Consider the following 23,168-nt stretch of genomic DNA (forward strand, 5'->3'; position numbering starts at 1 on the left):
TGGTTGGATTTTTTCTCAGGTTTTTGCCTGCCATATAAGTTCTGTTATACTGACAGACATCATTCAAACAGTTTTAGAGACTTCAGACTGTTTGCTATCCAAATATACTAATAATATGCATATCTTAGCTTCTGGGATTGAGTAGCAGGCAGTTTACTCTGGGCACCTCTGGGCACCTTATTCATCCAAGCTACTCAATACTGCCCCCAGCCATAAGAAGTTTTAATAATGTTTACATATTCTACATTACTCATCTCATATGTATACACTGTATTCTACACCATCTACTGCATCTTGCCTATGCCGCACTCCATCTGTAACGGCTGTTTGAAGAAGAGGACCAAGGTGCAGCATGGTACATGTTCATGATTTTTTTTTTAACTGAACACTAGAACAAAAAAATAACGACACGGACCAAACGAAACAGCTCTGTCTGGTGCAGACACACAAAACATAAAATAACTACCCACAAAACACAGGTGGGAAAAGGCTACCTAAGTATGGTTCTCAATCAGAGACAACGATAGACAGCTGCCTCTGACAGAACCACACCCGGCCAAACACACAGAAATAGAAAACACAGAACACAAAACATAGAATGCCCACCCCAACCCACGCCCTGACCGAACCAAAATAAACACATAAAAGGGATCTCTAAGGTCAGGGCGTGACACCATCGCTCATCCATATATTTATATGTACATTTTCTTATTCATCCCTTTACATGTGTGTGTATTTGTGTGTATAAGGTAGTTGTTGTTGTTAATTTGTGAACAAGAAGCACAAGCATTTCGCTACACTCGCATTAACATCTGCTAACCGTGTGTATGTGATAATAAAATGTAATTAGATTTTTACTATAACATTTTTAAGTCAAGTAGAACGAAAGCACTAGAAATATAAATAAAAAAAGAGCACGAGAATGTAAGTCAGTTATATTGTATACAGGGTCAAGAACATATTTCAATGTGTAGGGATACTGGAGTGGTAGGGTTAGATATGCATAGGGGTAAGGTGACTAGGCATCAGGATACATGATAAACAGAGTAGCAGCCGTGTATACTGTATAATAATTGCATGTGTGTGTGTGTAGAGTTAGTATGAATGTGTGTGCGCGTTGTGTGTGGGTTGGTTCTTCTATCCTTGTGGGTACCTAAGGATAGTAAAACAAGGAAAATTCTCTGTTGTGGGGACATTTCCCACATCCCCATGAGGACAAAGGCTATTTTAAGCTTAGGGGTTAGATTTAGGGTTAGGGTTACAATTAGGGTTAGGCTAAGGGGTTAGAGGTTAGGTTTAGGAGTTAGGTTTAGGGTTTGGGTTACGGGTTAGGTGAAGGAAAAATAGTATTTTGAATGGAAATACAGTTTAGATCCCCATGAGGATAGAATAACATAATGTGTGTGTGTTGGAGTTTTAGTGTGTGGTGAGTGTGCATAAATAAAAATACAATCGAACGGTCAATGCAGATAGCCCATGTAGCCATTTTGTTAGCAATTTAGCAGTCTTGTGGCTTGAGGATAGAAGCTGTTCAGGAGCCTGTTGGTGTCAGACTTGATGCTCTGGTACCACTTGTTATGCGGAAGCAGAGAGAACCGTCTTTGTCTTGGGTGACTAGTCTTTAACCTTTTTAGCATGAGAGCTACTTTTCTAGCTTTCAAATAGGCACATTCTTCTCTTCTCCTGTCCCCTGCAACTCTTAAAGTAGTGCTCTATATTTTCTGTCAATATACCTGGTAAAAATAATGGTTCATAAACAAACTTATCAATCTACGATTTTTTCTCTCCAAATTATGTTTTATATTTTCCAAAAATATGTTCTCAGTTTAATATTTCCTGATTTAGATTTACAATTACAATTGTTCATAGAGAAACAAAGACATTGGATGTTCTGAGTCCATGTCAATGCTTAAACCTGAAATAAAGGTCTGAAATAAAATAACACATTTTTCTATTTGAGTGTAATTCTCCTTTAATTGCCATCTAGCGAGTGAGGAATGTGCTGTCTAAAGTGCCGGTCTATCGATGGCTCTGTACTGCTGCTGCTCATGTCATGGCAAAGTTTGCAAACAGCAAATAATAGATACAAATGATATATTTACTCATGATATTCTTCTGCCAGGTAAACCTACTTTGCAGTTAACTTTTAATTGAGAAGGTTTTGGGGAAAGTACTTCCGTCAACCCACAAAATGGTTATCATATCAAATGGCTACACACAGAGTGCTAGACAGACGCACGCACTACACAGACAGGGTCCCAAGCTTGGTGACGAGCTTAGAGGGGACTATGGTGAATCCAATGCTTCACATAGGTATTTGTCTTATCTAGGTGTGTGATGGCAGTGTGGAGTGCAATTGATGATGTGTCTGGGATGATGTGTGTCATAACCAGCCTTTCAAAGCACTTCATGATTACAGATGTGAGTGCTACAGGGTGCTAGTCATTGTGGAAGGTAGCCTTAGAGCTCTTGCGAACATGAATGATGGTGGTCAGCTTGACAAATGTATGGATTACAGACTCGGACAAGGAGAGGTTGAAAATTAATGTGAATATGCCTGCCGGCTGTTCTGCGCATTCTCTGAGAACGCGCCCTGGAATACCGTTCAGCCCGTGGCCTTACGAGTGTTGACCTGATTAAAAACCTTACCTCAAGTTGGCCTCAGAGAGCGAGATCACCCAGTCCCCTGCGTCAGAGCGGGCCCTCATGCACGGCTCTGTGTTGTTTTTGTCAAAGTGTGCATAAAATGCATTGAGTACGTCGGGGCAGATCATGGCTGGGTCTTCCTTTGTAATCCGTAATGGACTGTAGTCCCTGCCACATTCGGCGGGCAGCGGAGCCTGTAATAGGATTCCACCTTGTTCCTATATTGTCATTTTTCTTGTTTGATGGTTCTTATTGTGCTTGTTTGTGCCCCCAGCCTTAGCCTTGGGGTTGGCTGCAGTAGCCCTGTCCTTAGGCTTAGCGCCAACCTCTGTGTTAATCCAGGGCTTTTGGATTGGGGAAGCAGTGATCCTTCACTGTGGGGACAATGATGGCAATGTATTTCCAAATGAAGCCAGTGATGGACGTGGTTAGCTCATCAATGCTATCGGCGGAGTCCCTGAACATATTCCAGTCAGCGCTAGGAAAGCAGTCTTGTAGCATATCCTCCGATTCAGAGGACCATATCGGAGCAACGGAGCATGTCATGGGTACTTCCTGTTTGAGCTTTTGCTTGTAGACAGGAAGCAGGAGTATATAGTCATGATCTAATTTGCAAGAAGGGGGGATGAGAGAGGGCCTTGTTTGCTTGCTTGTGGATAGTGTAACAGTGGTCTAGGACTTTATCGCCCCTAGTGGAGAAGGAGATGTGTTGATGTGTTGGGCATTATGTGACTTAATGATGGGGAATTAAAAGGAAAGCAGCCTCCGGGTGCATGGGTTCATGCTTGTTGATAGCCTCGTACAGTTCGTTAAGTGCCATCTTGTTAATTTTCTTGTCTTGAGATGGAATATATACAGCAGTCACGATAACAGAAACTCTCTCGGGAGGTAGAAGAGTTGGCATTTGACCATCAGGTATTCCAAGACGGGTGAACAATGGGTCGAGACTTCCACTGTGCTAGTCAGCACACCATTTACTTGAATCCTTTGAGTTGGATAGCCATGGGGGGTTTCTTGTCCGAAAGTTATGTTTCAGAAAAGCAGAGAATATTGCAGTTACGAGAGTCCCATTGATAGCAAATCCGCGATCGGCGTTAATCCATTTGAATTATGAAAAGACTGCACATTGGCCAATAGAACTGAGAGAAGAGGTGGCCGGTTTTCCCTTCGCCTTAATCTCGGCAGGGCTCCCCCTCTCCTGCCTCTTTTCCACTGGTGTTTCCTCTTAGATAGCCCAAAACCTGGGTCGGAATTAGGCAATGAGCCTAGGGCAATAAAGTCAAAGTTGAAGCCGGAATTGAGGTCAGTAACTGCCATTCTCATTTGTTCTGGTCGATAATAGTTCTAGTGTCTACATTTTGTGCAAAAAGGTTAAGATAAACATCAAACGAATCACAAAATAGTAAAGTTGGGTATACGCTCCCAACAGTCCATTCTGTGAGACATTCAAGTTGTGATTTTGCATGCAAATGGAACATTCATAATGCTGGAATCGCCCATATCTAGCTATGTTTAGGAGGGGCTATGGAAGAGGAGCGTGGCACAGCCTGCCAGGATAGCACAGATTGGCCAGGGAGAGGAGACTTACATCCACCATCCCAAACACACAGGGAGGGAGGGAGGGAGGGAGACAGACAGACAGACAGACAGACAGACAGACAGACAGACAGACAGACAGACAGACAGACAGACAGACAGACAAGACAGACAAGACAGACAGACAGACAGACAGACAGACAGACAGACAGACAGACAGACAGACAGACAGACAGACACTTACTCCTTGTTATGCATCACAAAACAGTCCCTGAAGCATGGTGATAAAGCCATACAGTATATGCATTACTAGCTACCATTAGAAGACACAAGACAGCAACAGTATAATGCTCTTGCCAATAAATACAGGTTTCTCCATCTCTAAGAGTTCACACATCACTCCTTCAACAAAGGGTGCTTCTCTTGACCCATTTTCTAACTGAATACAGTGAGCATTCCCTCCCATCACGAAGTATTGCCTACCACCATGAAGCATTCCCTACCATCACGAAGCATTGCCTACCACCATGAAGCATTCCCTCCCATCACGAAGCATTGCCTACCACCATGAAGCATTCCCTACCATCACAAAGCATTGCCTACCACCATGAAGCATTCCCTACCATCACGAAGCATTGCCTACCACCATGAAGCATTCCCTCCCATCACGAAGCATTGCCTACCACCATGAAGCATTCCCTACCATCACGAAGCATTGCCTACCACCATGAAGCATTCCCTACCATCACGAAGCATTGCCTACCACCATGAAGCATTCCCTACCATCACGAACCATTGCCTACCACCATGAAGCATTCCCTACCATCACGAAGCATTGCCTACCACCATGAAGCATTCCCTACCATCGTGAAGACGTGTCCTGTTTGGTGATGGTGCTGTGATACCAGGCATTGTAAGCGGGTGAGCCTGCTTTTCCTCCACTATATTCTATGTGTCGCTTATTCTAATGACTGGAATCTGTGTCTGTGGCAGAGAATGTGTAACCTTGCATTGGCCTTTCCGTGTGGAGAGCTTCACAGTGGAGCTGCTACACCACACACACCATTACACCACGCATGACGCCCTCTCTTTCATCTGCTTTATAACGGCCTTATCTGCACTCAGCAGCTTCATAACATACAGTAAACACAAAAAGACACAGTGTTCCAAAGTAAAGGAACTAGTTGCATCTGCTGGTGGAGACAAAAGGACAAAAATAATACAATTAGAGGAACATTTCTCACTGTTATATTTTTTGACTGGTTCATTCAAACCCGTTCTGGACGTATCCTCCAACATGGTTCTGTTCAGGGATGAAATTCTTCCCTTTATCCATGCTTACCTCAATCCCTGCCTCATAGTCAGAGGTGTCCAGTAGGGTGACCTTGAAGGGAACAGTCTTTGGCCGTTTGGAAGTCTTCTGGGGGGACTTGGGGGTCTTGCTTGGGGTGGTCTTTTCTGACACGTCGTCTATTTCCCTGTGGTCGTCGATCAGTTTGGAGTCCTGGTACTTTACATAGGGACAGTCATAGTCACAGGTGAAATTCATAGTCACAGGTGAAATTGACAATAAATGGATGTCTATTATAATTATGGCCACTAAACATGTGCAAATATCTGTCAATGGTTGATGTAGGACGAGATTGTGTGTGATCTAACCAGGAAAAACACAAGGCCCTAATTGTGGTATAGATTGAACTTCCTCTGCTCTCCTACCTGTTTGGCCATCTTTGCGTCTAAAGCCGAGTCCTGCATGCCTGTTGCTGCCCCCTTCTGCCAGGAGGACTCTTCGGCTGCCTTCTTCACCTGTGACTCAGAGCCAAGCTCTGTTGGCATAGCAACCTCTCTTTAACCTGGGGGGAAATAACAAAAAAAAAAAAGTTTTAGTCTAATTCTTAGTCTTATCAATATGAAAGTAAAGTGGCCTGTATGATACAAAAAGAGAGTTTGCTAAACAGTAGGTGGTGCCAAGATGGTGCCAATACCAACGAGGTACTCCTCAGGCAGTAGTGATGGCAAGGCATGACATAGCAAGATTACATTTCAAAATGGCATATGTTAATGTGATTCATCTCTTGTGGTAGCAGTTATTCCCTTGCCTCCAGAGCCATATACAGCAATCACAGAGTGTGTGACAGATAACCAGTACTGCATGTGGTAGCAGTGAAAGAACCCCAATCTCATTCAATAAGAAACTACTGCCAGGAGCACAGCATCACTGTTAGTTCTGCTTCCTGTGATGACTGGCCACTGAAAACCGCCTTGTCGTCAAGGACACTCACTTTATTTCAGGAATCTCTCAAATCAGATAATCCATATTTTATTTAAGCAAGCAGCACTTCAGCAGTTGAGACGATAATCACAGAGATGGTCCTGTAATTAATTTAGCTGCAGGCAAGATCATGGACTGAATATTATGAGCTCTGATAGTCACTGGTCAGTTCAACAGCATTATGATTCTGAGCATATAGAATGAACAGTGAGAAATCCTCACCATAGAGTAATAGTGGTAATTACCCAATCATAATGAGTAAATCATAATCATAAAATAATAAAAATATGAAGTAAAAGTAAGTCACATAGAATTACATATAGAATTGATAAGATACGATGCATTTGGAAAGTATTCAGGCCCCTTGACTTTTTCTACATTTTGCTATGTTACAGCCTTATTCAAAATGTAGTAAATTGTATTTTTTCCTCATCAATCTACACACAATACCCTATAATGACAAAGCGAAAACAGGTTTTTAGACATTTTTGCAAATATATAAAAAATAAAAAACAGATATTTTATTTACGTAGGTATTCAGACCCTTTGCTATGAGACTTGAAATTGAGCTCAGGTGACTCCTGTTTCCATTGATCATCCTTGAGACCTTCTACAACTGCATTGGAGTCCACCTGTGGTAAATTCAATTGACTGGACATGATTTTGGAAGGCATACACCTATCTGTATAAGGCCCCACAGTTGACAGTGCATGTCAGAGAAAACAACAAGCCATGAGGTCGAAGGAATTGTCCTTAGAGCTCAGAGACAGGATTGTGCCGAGGCACAGATCTGGGAAGGGTACCAAAACATTTCTGCAGCATTGAAAGTCCCCAAGAACATAGTGGCCTCCATCATTCTTAAATGGAAGAAGTTTGCAACCACCAAGACTCTTTCTAGAGATGGCCGCCCAGCCAAATTGAGCAATCGGGGGAGAAGGGCTGTTTTTCAGCGGCAGATATTGGGAGACTAGTCAGGATTGATGGAACGATGAACAGAGAAAAGTACAGCGAGATCCTTGATGAAAACCTACTCCAGAGCGCTCAGGACCTCAGACTGGGGCAAAGGTTCACCTTCCAACATGACAATGACCCTAAGCACACAGCCAAGACAACGCAGGAGTGGCTTTGGGACAAGTCTCTGAATGTCCCTGAGTGGCCCAGCCAGAGCCCGGACTTGAACCAGATCGAACATTTCTGGAGAGGTGCTCAAAACAAAGTACTGAGTAAAAGGTCTGAATACTTATGTAAATGTGATATTTCATGTTTTTACTTTAAATACATTTTCAATAATGTCTAAAAACCTGTTTTTGTTTTGTCGTTATGGGGTATCGTTTGTAGATTGATGAGGGGAAAAACTATTTAATCAATTTTAGAATAAGGCTGTTACGTAACAATATGTGAAAAAAGTCAAGGGGTCTGAATACTTCCGAATGCACTGTATCTATATTCATACAGTAACATAGTTGTTATTTGGGATGCCAGAGGGATGGGATAGGTTGTGGCTGTTAATCCAGGAAGGTGAGGGTGTGGATGGCATCGCCCATTATACCAAATAGTCCTCCCCCATAACTACACTCTGTCAGGGTATACACATTTAGACAGGCATCTGACACAGGGACGCATTTTCCACTGACACTCTATCAAGTAAAAGATTACCCATCCACGATGGCAGTATCCCCAAACGAGCCGACCCTGCTGGGGCCACCATAAGCCAATCTGATGCCAGTTATATTCAGTGTCACACACAACTCAGAAAACCTTGTCTCTAATCCAATCTCTATCTGACCCCTGCGGTCCTGCTGTCCTCACGGCACAAATCCCATCACCATAATGAACTGTGGGTAAGGTACTGTAGGCTGAGAGAGTGGGCTGCTGTCAACATCCCCAGTGGACAAAGACCGAAACATATGACCACTTCTCTCAGGGTTAGAGGAACAGACAGAGGCTGAAGGTTTAAGATTGTGACATACAGTCCATGCAGCAGCGTGCTTAAAGTAGAATGAAGAGACAACCGTGACAGGCAATCCTCCTCTGTGTCATCACTTACAATCACATGGAATTGACAGGCATTAATTCCCCTTCTGTGGGACAAATTGGCAGTGTGTGTGACTGTGAGTGGTGTGTGACTGCTCTGCACCGGGGGCTAATTGTCCCTGGCTGTCTGATCCAGCTGAGTCTCTGGGCTACGCTGCTAAATCAATTTCCCCTCTGTGGCTGAATCACGGAAATTACTGCAAAGAACCCCCCCTCCCCCTCCCACACACACACACGCACACACACACGGTGCAGCCGTAACTTCCTATGTGGATACTGTTCCAATGTAAACAGTTGTGTGTGTCTTTAACATCATCTATCTATCACCACCTCACTGTCAATTCTCAGAATCTCAGTGCTACAGGGGAATCTCACAAATCAAACAACGTGGGTCTCCGTCTTTCCCCCATGTGGCACATCTCATACATTTCTTCATTTCAGACACATGCCAACATCTCCTCTGAACATCCCTATGTGGTAAATGACATGAGGGATTCAACTACAGCTGTGGTTGGGTTGAGGGAACCATGTGAACGTGTGTACATTGGCTTTGGAGTTGTTCACATGCATCTGACAACAAAGACACCAGTTTGAAAGCCACGCACCAACTTAGCTCCCATCTTCACCTCAGCCAGAATATCTTCCTGGTTGCTCAAACTACCACTGTTAGTTCCATCCCACATACAGCATTAACAAGCACCCAACCACTCCATGTTAATTCCCATCCACTAACGTATGACAACCACACCTAGCCTCTTGGCCAGATCAATAACTAGCTGTGTATTGGCCCTGCATGATTTAAGGAGCTATGCAATCCAATATGGCACTGCTTTACTCTGATTGGGTATGAGTTACAGTACATTGAATATACACACACATACACATCCTTATTGCATTGTCATCGCCAACCGCCTCATTCCTCAGGTCTAATTGGGTCTCCTATCCGGAGATCTTTTATGGATTCAGATAAATTACTAAATGAACACTGGCTGGTGTCACAGAGGAGCCCTCAGAACACATTGGTGCACATTCATTTCCTGTCACACCCATTAGCCATATAACAGCCCTGTCTGTGACACATGCAGCACCAGGATCTCTGCAGAGGAGAACACCTGTTCATCTACCCCCACAAGCAGCACACTGGCATGTTTATTTATTATTTGTATTTTTTATTTAACCAGGCAATTCAGTTAAGAACAAGTTCTTATTTACAATGACAGCCTACCTCGGTCAAACCCTAACTCGGACGACGCTGGGCCAATTGTGTGCCACCCTATGGGACTCCCAATCACGGCCTGTTGCGATACAGCCTTGAATCGAACCAGGGTCTGTAGTGATACCTCTAGCACTGAGATGCAGTGCCTTAGACCACTGCACCACGCGGGAGCCCATGTGTTTCTATACAATACTGTATGTAGGCTATATTTGTCTCTAACCAGCAATTGAATGGTTTGATGTACAGTCTCTTGTAATTATTCATTAAAAATAGAAGCACATTCTTATATATTACCCAATAGAGTATTTAAGATATTCAGCATGCTGTCATAATTGTGTATTGGGGCCCGTTCTTTCTCTCTTTACACAGGAGAGAGAGAGAGAGCGAGAGAGAGATAGAGAGAGAGAGAGGCTCAGTTCAGAGTCTCAGTTGCCATGGTAACACTATTTCTCCTCCGGCGCAGCATATGTGATGGCGCTGTCCGTTGAGGGGAGACAAGAGATGGAGGAAGAAAGAAGGATGGGAGGCCAGCGGAAGAGGCAGGGAAGAGGGTGGAGGGATCAAGAGGAAGGATGAAAATAAGAAATTAGGAAAGAGGGAGAAAGCTGATTTAAAAGATAGGTCGGGGAAATAGGGATTAGTCTACGACAGAAAGGAATGCCAAACATTAGGGTTATTCTGCTCTGTCAGGACCACACAGCTCCCTTACCAGGGGGACCAACAATCTGCTTTGTCTAGACGCCAGGCTGACAACAGGACTTGGGCCTAGCCACACACACAGTACATCCCTCCCACTGTGGACCAACTGCTGGGAGTCATTCACTGGCACTGATAACCTGCTCCACTGTTTCATCTCTTTCCTGACCAAGGTAGAACCTGCCAAGACACAGTCATCTGCAGTGGGAGGGCTGTTACAAGTGGCTGGCCAATTCTCCCCTCAAATCCCATTGAAAATCCATTCTTCTCAGTGGTCGTCAATGAATAATCACCTTTGTCCATTTCCATGCTGTAGCTGCATGGTGTAGAGGAGGAACTGGTTTAGAAATGAGGGAATAAATGATCATTTCTCTCACGTGAACCCCTGCCTCCTTAATTCTCTCATTAGCACACGCAAGAACTGGGAAGTTTAAAGCTAGCTTGCCTGCTCTGCTATTTCAATGTCAGGTCATTGCAATCAAGTGAAATAATTATTTATTTAAAACCTATATCGGCATGCTGAGAGAAGAGGCGGGGAAGAGAGACGGGGAGCCAGAACACACAGTAATTGTATCACAGAGGCAGATCAAAAGATAAAGCATCACTGCATAGAAAGAGAAGAGACTGGAGGTACATCTGAAAGGATGACACCCCATTCCCCATCTACTGTAGTACATTTGAGCTTGATGCTTGCTGTGTGTGTGATTTGATGGTTCAGGACAGAGAGAGACGTTCCATGCCAGGTCTCAGCTCCTCTCAGAGTCAAAGCATTTACTCTCTCACACACAGCCCTAGCTCTGCCTGGCCTGCCAACCTGTTAGTCTCAAAAAACCTGACCCTAGGCTACACAGTGACTACCCACTGGGCACGGACATCATTTCAACATCTAGTTTAGATTGACATTTGGATGAACTCAACAAAAAATGTTACCATGTCATTGGATTTAGGTAAAAAGATGGGTAGAAAAATATTAAATTCCCTACGTTGATGATTTTGCAAATCCAATTCGTTTTCCACGTTGATTCAACGTCATCACATTGAACAATGTTGTTTCAAAGAGTTTTTGCCCAGTGGGAAGGGTCTACATACTAACTTAACTAAAACTTTGGTTTTGAGTTGTAACGTTCTGGCATGTCTACCTTGTGATTTATTGAGAGAGTCCCCTGATCCCCCCTCCTTATCGAAGTAGGCAGTGATACTTCATCTATGACAAAACAGTCCATCAGTGAAACCAGATGCTAGTCACTGTGTTGCCTAGAGTTGGGTTTTTGAGACTACCAACCTGTCACCTCACCTGATGCCAGCTCATATCCATCTCCACACACACACACACACACACACACACACACACACACACACACACACACACACACACACAGCACCATGACTTAATTTAGAGGCATGACCACATTCATATTGATTTCTTGAAGAAGCTGTATAGCCTCAGGGCTCTCAACTGTAACTAACAGTAACTTTCTCTATCAACTGTAACTCACAGTAACTCTATCAACTGTAACTCAGTAACTTTCTCTATCAAATGTAACTCACCGTAACGTATCAAATGTAACTCACAGTAACTAACATTTCTCTGATCATCACACACATACTACACAGTGCATTCTAACGGACCCATTTCAACACTGATGGAATGTATTCAAACACTGCCTGAGGCATTGTTCTGAGATACAAGCTGCCGTCATGTGTGTTCTGAGCTGTTGTGCTTCCGCTGTTCCCCGGTCCCGAGCAAATTCCAACTCTTACACCTAGGTGGCCCTCCCCCTCTCTCCCATCAGTAAATACTTCCTGCAACTCCTCTGAGCTCCTGCTGACGGCTTCCAACAGAGGAAAGGGGGATACCTAGTCAGTTGTACAACTGAATGTATTAAGAGCGTCTGCTAAATGACTTAAATGTAAATGTAAATGTATTCAACTGAAATGTGTCTTCCACATTTGTTTATTTATTTTTTTATTTCACCTTTATTTAACCAGGTAGGCAAGTTGAGAACAAGTTCTCATTTACAATTGCGACCTGGCCAAGATAAAGCGTAGCAATTCGACAGATACAACGACACAGAGTTACACATGGAGTAAAACAAACATACAGTCAACAATACAGTATAAACAAGTCTATATACAATGTGAGCAAATGAGGTGAGAAGGGAGGTAAAGGCAAAAAAGGCCATGGTGGCAAAGTAAATAAGAAATAAACTGAAATACCAGAAATAAAAATAATGGGGTGCAAAGGAGCAAAATAAATTAATTAATTAAATACAGTTGGGAAAGAGGTAGTTGTTTGGGCTAAATTATAGGTGGGCTATGTACAGGTGCAGTAATCTGTGAGCTGCTCTGACAGTTGGTGCTTAAAGCTAGTGAGCTATTTAACCCAACCCCTCCTGAACCAGAGAGGTGAGGGGGTTGCCTCCACGTCAACACCTACGTCACCGGCGCCCGGGGAACAATGGGTTAACTGCCTTGCTCAGGGGCACAACGACTGATTTTTTATCTTGTCAGCTCTGGGATTCGATCCACCAAACTTTCGGTTATTGGCCCAACACTCCTACCCGCCAGGCTACCTGCAGGCCTGGCTGCGGGCAAAGTGGCCTCATCTCTTCCTCACTAAGGAGGGAGAAATACAGTGAATACTACATCTAAAGATCCGCCTCATTAATACACATTCCTACTTGCCTGAAACACCTGTACTCAAAGGGGAACAGTAGGGATAGTAGGCCAGAGCCACTCCCACTCACGTAGCACTGTTGGCTTTAAACAGCCCCAATGATAACATACTCAGCTGGCTCTCTGTTTGACTGGTTCAGTGAGACGTATTAATGACACCCTATTGACTACACACACACACACACACACACACACACACACACACACACACACACACACACACACACACACACACACACACACATACACACATCAAATCAAAGCAGCTCATAGGGAATCGGTTCCAAACCAAGGCTGCCGGTCTCACTGTAATTTCAACTTCAACTATGACAGACAAAATGAGAAGAAAAGAAATCCAGAAAATCACATTGTAGGATTTGTTATGAATTTATTTGCAAATTATGGTGGAAAATAAGTATTTGGTCAATAACAAAAGTTTATCTCAATACTTTGTTATATACCCTTTGTTGGCAATGACAGAGGTCAAACGTTTTCTGTAAGTCTTCACAAGATTTTCACACACTGTTGCTGGTATTTTGGCCCATTCCTCCATGCAGATATCCTCTAGAGCAGTGATGTTTTGGGGCTGCTGCTGGGCAACACGGACTTTCAACTCCCTCCAAAGATTTTCTATGGGGTTGAGATCTGGAGACTGGCTAGGCCACTCCAGCACCTTGAAAAGCTTCTTACGAAGCCACTCCTTCGTTGCCCGGGCGGTGTGTTTGGGATCATTGTCATGCTGAAAGACCCAGCCACGTTTCATCTTCAATGCCCTTGCTGATGGAAGGAGGTTTTCACTCAAAATCTCACGATACATGGCCCCATTCATTCTTTCCTTTACACGGATCAGTCGTCCTGGTCCCTTTGCAGAAAAACAGCCCCAAAGCATGATGTTTCCACCCCCATGCTTCACAGTGGGTATGGTGTTCTTTGGATGCAACTCAGCATTCTTTGTCCTCCAAACACGACGAGTTGAGTTTTTACCAACATTTCTATTTTGGTTTAATCTGATCATATGACATTTTCCCAGTCTTCTTCTGGATCATCCAAATGCTCTCTAGCAAACTTCCGACGGGCCTGGACATGTACTGGCTTAAGCAGGGGGACACGTCTGGCACTGCAGGATTTGAGTCCCTGGCAGCGTAGTGTGTTACTGATGGTAGGCTTTGATACTTTGGTCCCAACTCTCTGCAGGTTATTCACTAGGTCCCCCTGTGTTGTTCTGGGATTTGTGCTCACTGCTCTTGTGACAATTTTGACCCCATGGGGTGAGATCTTGCGTGGAGCCCCAGATCGAGGAAGATTATCAGTGGTCTTGTATGTCTTCCATTTCCTAATAATTGCTCCCACAGTTGATTTCTTCAAACCAAGCTGCTTACCTATTGCAGATTCAGTCTTCCCAGCCTGGTGCAGGTCTACAATTTTGTTTCTGGTGTCTTTTGACAGCTCTTTGGTCTTGGCCATAGTGGAGTTTGGAGTGTGAATTGTTTGAGGTTGTGGACAGGTGTCTTTTATACTGATAACATGTTCAAACAGGTGCCATTAATACAGGTAACGAGTGGAGGACAGAGGAGCCTCTTAAAGAAGGTCTGTGAGAGCCAGAAATCTTGCTTGTTTGTAGGTGACCAAATACTTATTTTCCACCATAATTTGCAAATAAATTCATTAAAAATCCTACAATGTGATTTTCTGGATTTTTCTTCTCATTTTGTCTGTCATAGTTGAAGTGTACCTATGATGTAAATTACAGGCCTCTCTCATCTTTTTAAGTGGGAGAACTTGCACAATTGGTGGCTGACTAAATAATTTTTTGCCCCACTGTATGTGGTTTTCTCACCTAGCTATTTAAAATAAAATAACATTTTAACCTTTATTTAACTAGGCAAGTCAGTTAAGAACAAATTCTTATTTTCAATGACAGCCTAGGAACAGTGGGTTAACTGCCTGTTCAGAGGCAGAACTACAGATTGTACCTTGTCAGCTCGGGGGCTTGAACTTGCAACCTTCCGGTTGCTAGTCCACCACTCTAACCACTAGGCTACCCTGCCACCCCATCTATCTTAAGATGAATGCACTGTAATTCGCTCTTAGCCTGATCAGTGATAATACGAACTGTCCATGACTGACACAGCAGACTCGGACCATCTCCGCAACGCTGTCTCCTCCCAAGGAGCCACAATTGGAAGACAGGAGGAGTTACTGCATTGCCTTATGGAGGGACTCCATACCTTGACAGAACGCCATGACCATGTGTTCAATACATTGCTAGACAAATTCCACAACACTAATCCCCCAGACTCTCAGCAATCCCGCCACTAGCGGCACTTCTTCCCAGCCTACGCCTGTGTGCCGAGAACCTCGCTTACCTCCTCAGAGCGATACGCTGGAGATTCTAGAACCTGCCGAGATTTTCTCTCCCGGTGCTCCCTCATCTTCGAGCTGCAGCCTTCTTCGTTCCCTCGGACCGCTTGAAGATAGCATACTTGATAATGCTGATGTCCGGGAGTGTCTTATCTACCTGCCCATTAAAAGACCAGGTTCATCAGTAAGTATGAGTGCACTTGTGAGCGTATGGGGAGTTTCCAATCTCTCACTACTCATAACCCCCTCTATGCTACCCTGTTTTTGGGAGACCAGTCCAAATTCATCCGAGTGCTCAATGACTCTGGGGCCGACGAGAGCTTTATGGACACTACCCTGGTGTCGGAGCTGGGTATCTCCACTCAACCCCTTTCCATCCTTATGGACGTCAGAGTACTGGATGGGTGCTCTATTGGCAGAGTCACCCACAATATGGTTCCTATCAACCTGCGAGAGTGTCAGGCAACCACAGTGAGGCTATGCAGTTTCTGCTCCTGGTGTCTCCTCATGTACCCATGGTTTTGGGGTTTTCATGGCTCCAGAGGCACAACTCCCTAACCCGCTGGGCTACAGGTTCCATCATGGGTTGGAGTCCATTTTGCCATGAACATTGTCTGGTCAGTGCAACCTGCCCCAGGACGTCTCTCGGCGGGCTTGGGTAAAGCCTCGGATCTCTCCACCGTTCCCATGGAGTACCAGGACATACGGAAGGTTTTCAACTCTGCCAGTGCCATATCTCTTCCTCCGCATTGGCCCTACGACTGTGCAATCAACATTCTCCTGGGCACTTTATTCCCTGTCGGGTCCGGAGACCAAAGCGATGGAAGGGTACATTGAGGACTCCCTCGCTGCAGGGATTATGCGCCCATCTGCCTCCCCCGCCAGCGCAGGGTTCTTCTTTGTGGAGAAGAAAGACAAGACCCTGCATCCATGTATCGACTACCTGGGCCTTAATGACATTATGGTTAAAAAACATTTCCCGCTACAATACAAATGCTGGTTATGAAATCCAAGCCTCCTCTCATGACCCTGCTGTGAGCAATGAAACAATGCCAACATTGTTTCCTTCCAACACTGTTAGCCTGGCTAGTTCACAGCTCAGATTATCTCCACTTTTTTAACAGAGGATATCTCCACAGGTAGGCAAGGGTCACATAAATTATGTTTTAACTGTGATTTAAATGGCCTACTCCCAACAATTAATGTGTTTCTATGCTAATATATTGCATAATCCATGTCCTTGTGAAAGCTAATGTTGTGTGCCTACGAGGAGCTTTCCATACTGGGTCTAATATGAGCTAACATGCTCCACTAGTTGCGGAAGAGCTTGGCGCCTCTCTCTCAGACCAGAGCTGCTGCTGCTGTTGATACATGGTCACCTCCAAGATGTCTTTTCCCATTTCCTTTCAACCCTAGAAGATTTAGTGAGAGACATACATCAAGGTGAAAATGGTGGGTGTCAGAAGCCTCACAGCACATTTCATCTCCTCACTGGCCGGCTTGAGTTATAGGGACATGTTTTTACTGTATGTATCTCAGGGATCAAGGCAGATCAGGGGTCGATACACAGGAGTTATTGTCGGATTGCTGATACATCCTAGAGCATATCGGGTCAAGCATCAGAAACGGTTGACTGGGGAATTTAGGGGATCAATGTAGCATTGACATCATTCATCACAGCAATACAACCTTAGCATATCAAAGGAAATTAGAGAGGACAGTGTTTTTCACTTGACTTTGTTTTAGTAAGATTACTTTTAAGTGGACAAAAACTTCTATTGATCAGGGTTGTTTTGTAAGGGGATGCATAAACAAAATAAAAAGATAAACTGTCTGATTTTTCTATGACAGTAATATTTTTTTTTAAATAAGTGCAGAGATGGTGCAGTGGAACTCATTTAGCCTTGATCGCCGGAATCGAAACGTTTTGTGCCAAAGTGAATGGGTACACATTTGCATAAGTGCCCCATCAGAATGACGGTGCACTATGCTCAGATTGGGAAATCTGCAGTGCAGACACATGGGTCCATTGGGACGGTTGGTGTAGGAGTGCCATCTAGGCACAAACTGACTGGCATCCTGCTGCTGCCCAGAGGCAGCTGACTCCTGCCAGTACCCCACGACACACTCACACACACACCACACTGTATAGCAGAAACCTGGGGTGGGCATGCTGCATTTCCTGCTGTGTGTGGAGTAATAGAAAGTTCACAGAAGGAGAGGAACTAAATGGCTTGCTGGCTCAGTGGATGCTGCTGACCTAGAGCTCTCACTAGCTAGCCACAACAACACAAAGTGTCATCCCACTGGCGTACCACACACCCCTGCAGCCTCTGCAAGGCGTGGGGGGCACTTCTAACTACTTTTGAAGCACATGTTGTGGCCTAGAAACTAATATGTAACACTGTAAAGACATGTTTTTAGGAAAGCTAAAATGTTGATACTGTCATTGAAATTGCAAAGTCATTTGTGGAATATAAGGTTTCTTCATTGTGTAAAAGCACTATTTTCATATTAAGATGCATTAAATAGAAAATTGTACACTGTCTCTTAAAAACGTCAGGTTTGTGATGAAGATGTGCAAGAGATCTATCATTATTTTTTTGCAATGATCATTGATCTCCTGAAGAAGCCCCCAAAATGTTTGGATATGCTGGTAAAGTTACTAGATTGTTAGCTAGCTAGCCAATGAGGTAACAAGACTGTGAACAAATGGTTAATGGCGCGGCGAGTAGTTTTAGAACATGGTTTTATGAATTTTTAATGAATGTAAAATAACTAAGTCATCATCGGGCTTTGATTATTTGAATTAGCTGTGTAGTGCCAGGGCAAAAACCAAAATGTGCACCCAGGGTGGGCCCAAGGACCGAGTTTGGGAAACCCTGCACTAAAATGTTGTGCCAGTAATATGGGTTAGGGCCCGTTTCAAAAAAGGATCTTCAGGCTAAGTTTGTAGCTCCCTTCAGTAACCACGAGCACAACCGTTCCTTGATTTTAACTGGCGGCTTTATTCTGTAGTTTTAGTCAGAATTATCACCTTCCGTGAGAACTATAAAGTAAATGAAAAATACAGTTAAGCACACTCTTACAACCTTATCTTACGAGTGACTTATTAGCTTGGTATAACTCTGAAGTGCTTACATACATAACAGTTTAACCGGCGTTATAACGGGTTCAGATTAAACACATGAATAAAGGAACAAATACCTCATTGGCTGCTTATTACAGAAGGGAGGAAATCAAACTTCACACTTATTATTCCTGGCATGAATTCACACTTCATCCTAACATACACTCTTCAACCTTTATGAACTACACCCGATGACATGAAAACTTAGCTAAACGCAGCGCAGGATTGCCTTCCCTCCAAAAGTGTGTTGCTACAATAAGGATCCCCGTTACAACAGTATTAGCTACGTAGTTCCGCTTGTATTATCATTTCCCCCGCACAGCGGACACATAAACAATTCAAACAAAAGACAACGACATAACCTGTAAGTCTAACTGTCAGTTACAAAGTTCATTGTTAGAACCTTTGTAGGAGCATTGTTAAATCTCAGAGCTGTTTCCCAAAACCATCGTTATTAACGTTGCACTGTCTCATAGGGTGTCCTCCAGGGACCAGTGTTGGGTCCACTCCTCTTCATCATATATAGTGCCTTCGGGAAAGTATTCAGACCCCTTGACCTTTTCCACATTTTGTAAGGTTACAGCCTAATTCTCCTCATCAATCTAAACACAATATCCCATAATGACAAGGCAAATACATTTTTGCTAATTTAATAAAAATAAACAACTGAAATATTACATTTACATAAGTATTCAGACCCATTACTCAGTACTTTGTTGAAGCACCTTTGGCAGTGATTACAGCCTTGAGTCTTCTTGGGTATAACGCTACAAGCTTGGTACACCTGTATTGGGGAGTTTCTCCCATTCTTCTCTGGAGATCCTTTCAAGCTCTGTCAGGTTAGATGGGGAGCGTTGCTGCACAGCTATTTTCAGATCACTTCAGGGATGTTCAATCGGGTTCAAGTCCAGGCTCTGGCTAGGTCACTCAAGGACATTCAGAGACTTCTCCCGAAGCCACTCCTGCGTTGTCTTGGCTGTGTGCTTTGGGTCATTGTCCTGTTGGAAGGTGAACCTTCATCCCAGTCTGGGGTCCTAAGCACTCTGGAGCAGGTGTTCATAAAAGATCTCTCTATACTTTGCTCCGTTCATCTTTGCCTCAATCCTGACTAGTCTCCCAGTCCCTGCCACTGAAAAACATCCCCAAAGCATGATGCTGCCACCACCATGCTTCACCGTAGGGATGGTCCCAGGTTTCCTCCAAATGTGACACTTCGCATTCAGGCCAAACAGTTTGTTTCAGGCCAAACCAATCTTTGTTTCATTAGACCAGAGCATCTTGTTTCTCATGGTCTGAGATCCTTTAGGTGCCTTCTGGCAAACTCCAAGCGTGCTGTTATGTACCATTTACTGTGGAGTGGCTTCTTGGTGGGGTGCTGCAGAGATGGTTGTCCTTCTGGAAGGTTTTCCCCTCTCCACAGAGGAACTCTAGAGCTCTGTCAGAGTGACCATCGGGTTCTTGGTCACCTCCCTGAACAAGGCCCTTCTCCCCCGATTTCTCAGTTTGGCCGGGTGGCCAGCTCTAGAAAGAGTGCTGATGGTTCCAAACTTCGTCCATTTAAGAATGATGGATGTCACTGTGTTCTTCGGGACCTTCAATGATGCAGACATTTTCTGCTACCCTTCCCCAGATCTGTGCCTCGACACAATCCTGTCTCGGAGCTCTATGGACAATTCCTTCCACCTCATGGCTTGGATTAAACCTAAACTGTTACCCTAAACCGGGTTGATATCCTCTAACCAACCCTACCCCTGAACCTAAACCGTTACCCTTAATCGGGTTCATATCCTCTACCTAACCCTACTCCCTAAACCTAAACCGTTACCCTAAACCGGGTTCATATCCTCTACCCAACACAACCCTACCCCCTAAACCTAAACCAAAACCGTAACCCTAAACCAGACTTATATCCTCTACCCAACCCTACCCCCTAAACCTAAACCGTTACCCTAAACCGGGTTCATGTCCTCTACCCAACCCTAGCCCCTAAACCTTTACCCTAAACCAGGTTTATATCCTCTACCCAGCCCAACCCTACCGCCTAAACCTAACACTGTGCTATCTAACCTCCAAACGAGCTTCAATGCGATACAACACTCCTTCCGTGGCCCCCAACTGCTCTTTAACGCTAGTAAAACCAAATGCATGCTTTTCAACCATTCACTGCCTGCACCCACACGCCCGACTAGCATCACCACCCTGGATGGTTCCGACCTTGAATATGTGGACATCTATAAGTACCTAGGTGTCTGGCTAGACTGTAAACTCTCCTTCCAGACTCATATCAAACATCTCCAATCTAAAATCAAATCTAGAGTCGGCTTTCTATTCCGCAACAAAGCCTCCTTCACTCACGCCGTCAAACTTACCCTAGTAAAACTGACTATCCTACCGATCCTCGACTTCGGCGATGTCATCTACAAAATAGCTTCCAACACTCTACTCAGCAAACTGTATGCAGTTTATCACAGTGCCATCCGTTTTGTCACTAAAGCACCTTATACCACCCACCACTGCGACCTGTATGCTCTAGTCGGCTGGCCCTCGCTACATATTCGTCGCCAGACCCACTGGCTCCAGGTCATCTACAAGTCCATGCTAGGTAAAGCTCCGCCTTATCTCAGTTCACTGGTCACGATGGCAACACCCACCCGTAGCACGCGTATCCCTAAAGCCAACACCTCATTTGGCCGCCTTTCGTTCCAGTTCTATGCTGCCTGTGACTGGAACGAATTGCAAAAATCGCTGAAGTTGGAGACTTTTATCTCCCTCACCAACTTCAAACATCTGCTATCTGAGCAGCTAACCGATCACTGCAGCTGTACATAGTCTATCGGTAAATAGCCCACCCAATTTTACCTACCTCATCCCCATGCTGTTTGTATTTATTTACATTTCTGCTCTTTTGCACACCAATATCTCTACCTGTACATGACCATCAGATCATTTATCACTCCAGTGTTAATCTGCAAAATTGTAATTATTCGCCTACCTCCTCATGTCTTTTGCACACAATGTATATAGACTCTGTTCAGACTGCTATGCTTTATTTTGGCCAGTCGCAGTTGCAAATGAGAACTTGTTCTCAACTAGCCTACCTGGTTAAATAACCTAAACCGGGATCATATCCTCTAGCCAATCCTACCCCCAAAACCTAAACCGTTACCCTAAACCGTAATGATATCCTCTATCCAATCCTACCCCCTAAACCTAAACCGTTACCCTAAACCGGGATCATATCCTCTACCCAATCCTACCCCCTAAACCTAAGCCGTTACCCTAAACCGGGTTCATATCCTCTACCTAACCCTACCCCCTACACCATTACCCTAAACCAGGTTCATAGCCTCTACCCAACCCTACCCCCTAAACCTAAGCCGTTACCCTAAACCGGGTTCATATCCTCTACCCAACCCTACCCCCTCAACCTAAACCGTTACCCTAAACAGGGGTCATATCCTCTACCCAACCCTACCCCCTAAGCCTAAACCGTTGCCCTAAACCGGGTTCATATCCTCTACCCAACGTAACCCCCTGAACCTAAACTGTTACCCTAAACCGGGTTCATACCCAACTCTAACCCCTAAACCTAAACCATTGCCCTAAACCAGGATCATATCCTCTACCCTACCCCCTAAATCTAAACTGAATTTCCTCTACCCCCTAAACCATTTATCTAAACCGGGTTCATATCCTCTACCCTACCCCCTAAATCTAAACTGAATTTCCTCTACCCCCTAAACCATTTATCTAAACCGGGTTCATATCCTCTACCCTACCCCTAAATCTAAACTGAATTTCCTCTACCCCTAAACCATTTATCTAAACCGGGTTCATATCCTCTACCCTACCCCTAAATCTAAACTGAATTTCCTGTACCCCCTAAACCATTTATCTAAACCGGGTTCATATCCTCTACCCTACCCCCTAAATCTAAACTGAATTTCCTCTACCCCCTAAACCATTTATCTAAACCGGGTTCATATCCTCTACCCTACCCCTCCATCCTCTTTTTATCTGTCCTGTTTAGTCTGGTCCTTTGACTAAAATGTTACTTTGATGGATGCAATTGATTTTTATGATTTTATGTACTTCACTTGCATTTATGTAGGCCTACTTTTATTTATTTTTATTTTTTTATTTGACCTTTATTTAACTAGGCAAGTCAGTTAAAAACAAATTATTATATTCAATGACGGCCTAGGAATAGTGGGTTAATTTTAACTGCCTTTTTTGAGGGGCAGAACGACAGATTTGTACCTTGTCAGCTCGGGGATTCGATTAATGTAAGATGTCCATGAGTACCCTGAAAGTAGTCTGCCAAATAACATGTATTATTATAACGTATTATTATAAAATGTTTGTAATTAATGCCTGCATCAGACCACTTGTAGATTAGCAAAGTGCATCCTTAGATCCTTCTCTGTAGATTAACAAAGTGCATCCTTAGATCCTTCTCTGTAGATTAACAAAGTGCATCCTTAGATCCTTCTCTGTAGATTAACAAAGTGCATCCTTAGATCCTTCTCTGTAGATTAACAAAGTGCATCCTTAGATCCTTCTCTGTAGATTAACAAAGTGCATCCTTAGATCCTTCTCTG

The 23,168-nt window shown here is 44.0% G+C and overlaps 1 protein-coding gene and 1 long non-coding RNA gene across 10 annotated transcripts in view; one reads left to right on the forward strand and one right to left on the reverse strand.

The window, feature by feature from the left end:
* Nucleotides 1-23,168, reverse strand: part of LOC115143415 (band 4.1-like protein 1) — a 174,917-nt gene that overhangs the window by 90,302 nt on the left and 61,447 nt on the right. For 8 of the 9 annotated variants that reach the window (XM_065001949.1, XM_065001951.1, XM_065001952.1 and 5 more), the window contains exons 2-3: nucleotides 5,899-6,035; nucleotides 5,525-5,692 (exon numbers count right to left, since the gene is read on the reverse strand). In XM_065001949.1, the coding sequence (XP_064858021.1) occupies nucleotides 5,525-5,692; nucleotides 5,899-6,018 (288 nt within the window). In that variant the 5' untranslated portion in view covers nucleotides 6,019-6,035. Of the gene's footprint in view, nucleotides 1-2,649; nucleotides 3,192-5,524; nucleotides 5,693-5,898; nucleotides 6,036-23,168 lie in introns of those variants that run through there. The other variant, XM_065001953.1, reaches the window with a different exon arrangement.
* LOC115143417 (uncharacterized) overlaps nucleotides 1-23,168 on the forward strand; it is a 48,573-nt gene that overhangs the window by 12,157 nt on the left and 13,248 nt on the right. The window lies entirely within an intron of this gene.

The sequence above is a fragment of the Oncorhynchus nerka genome, linkage group LG15, assembly GCF_034236695.1.
Source record: "Oncorhynchus nerka isolate Pitt River linkage group LG15, Oner_Uvic_2.0, whole genome shotgun sequence".
In the NCBI taxonomy this organism is placed as follows: domain Eukaryota; kingdom Metazoa; phylum Chordata; class Actinopteri; order Salmoniformes; family Salmonidae; genus Oncorhynchus; species Oncorhynchus nerka.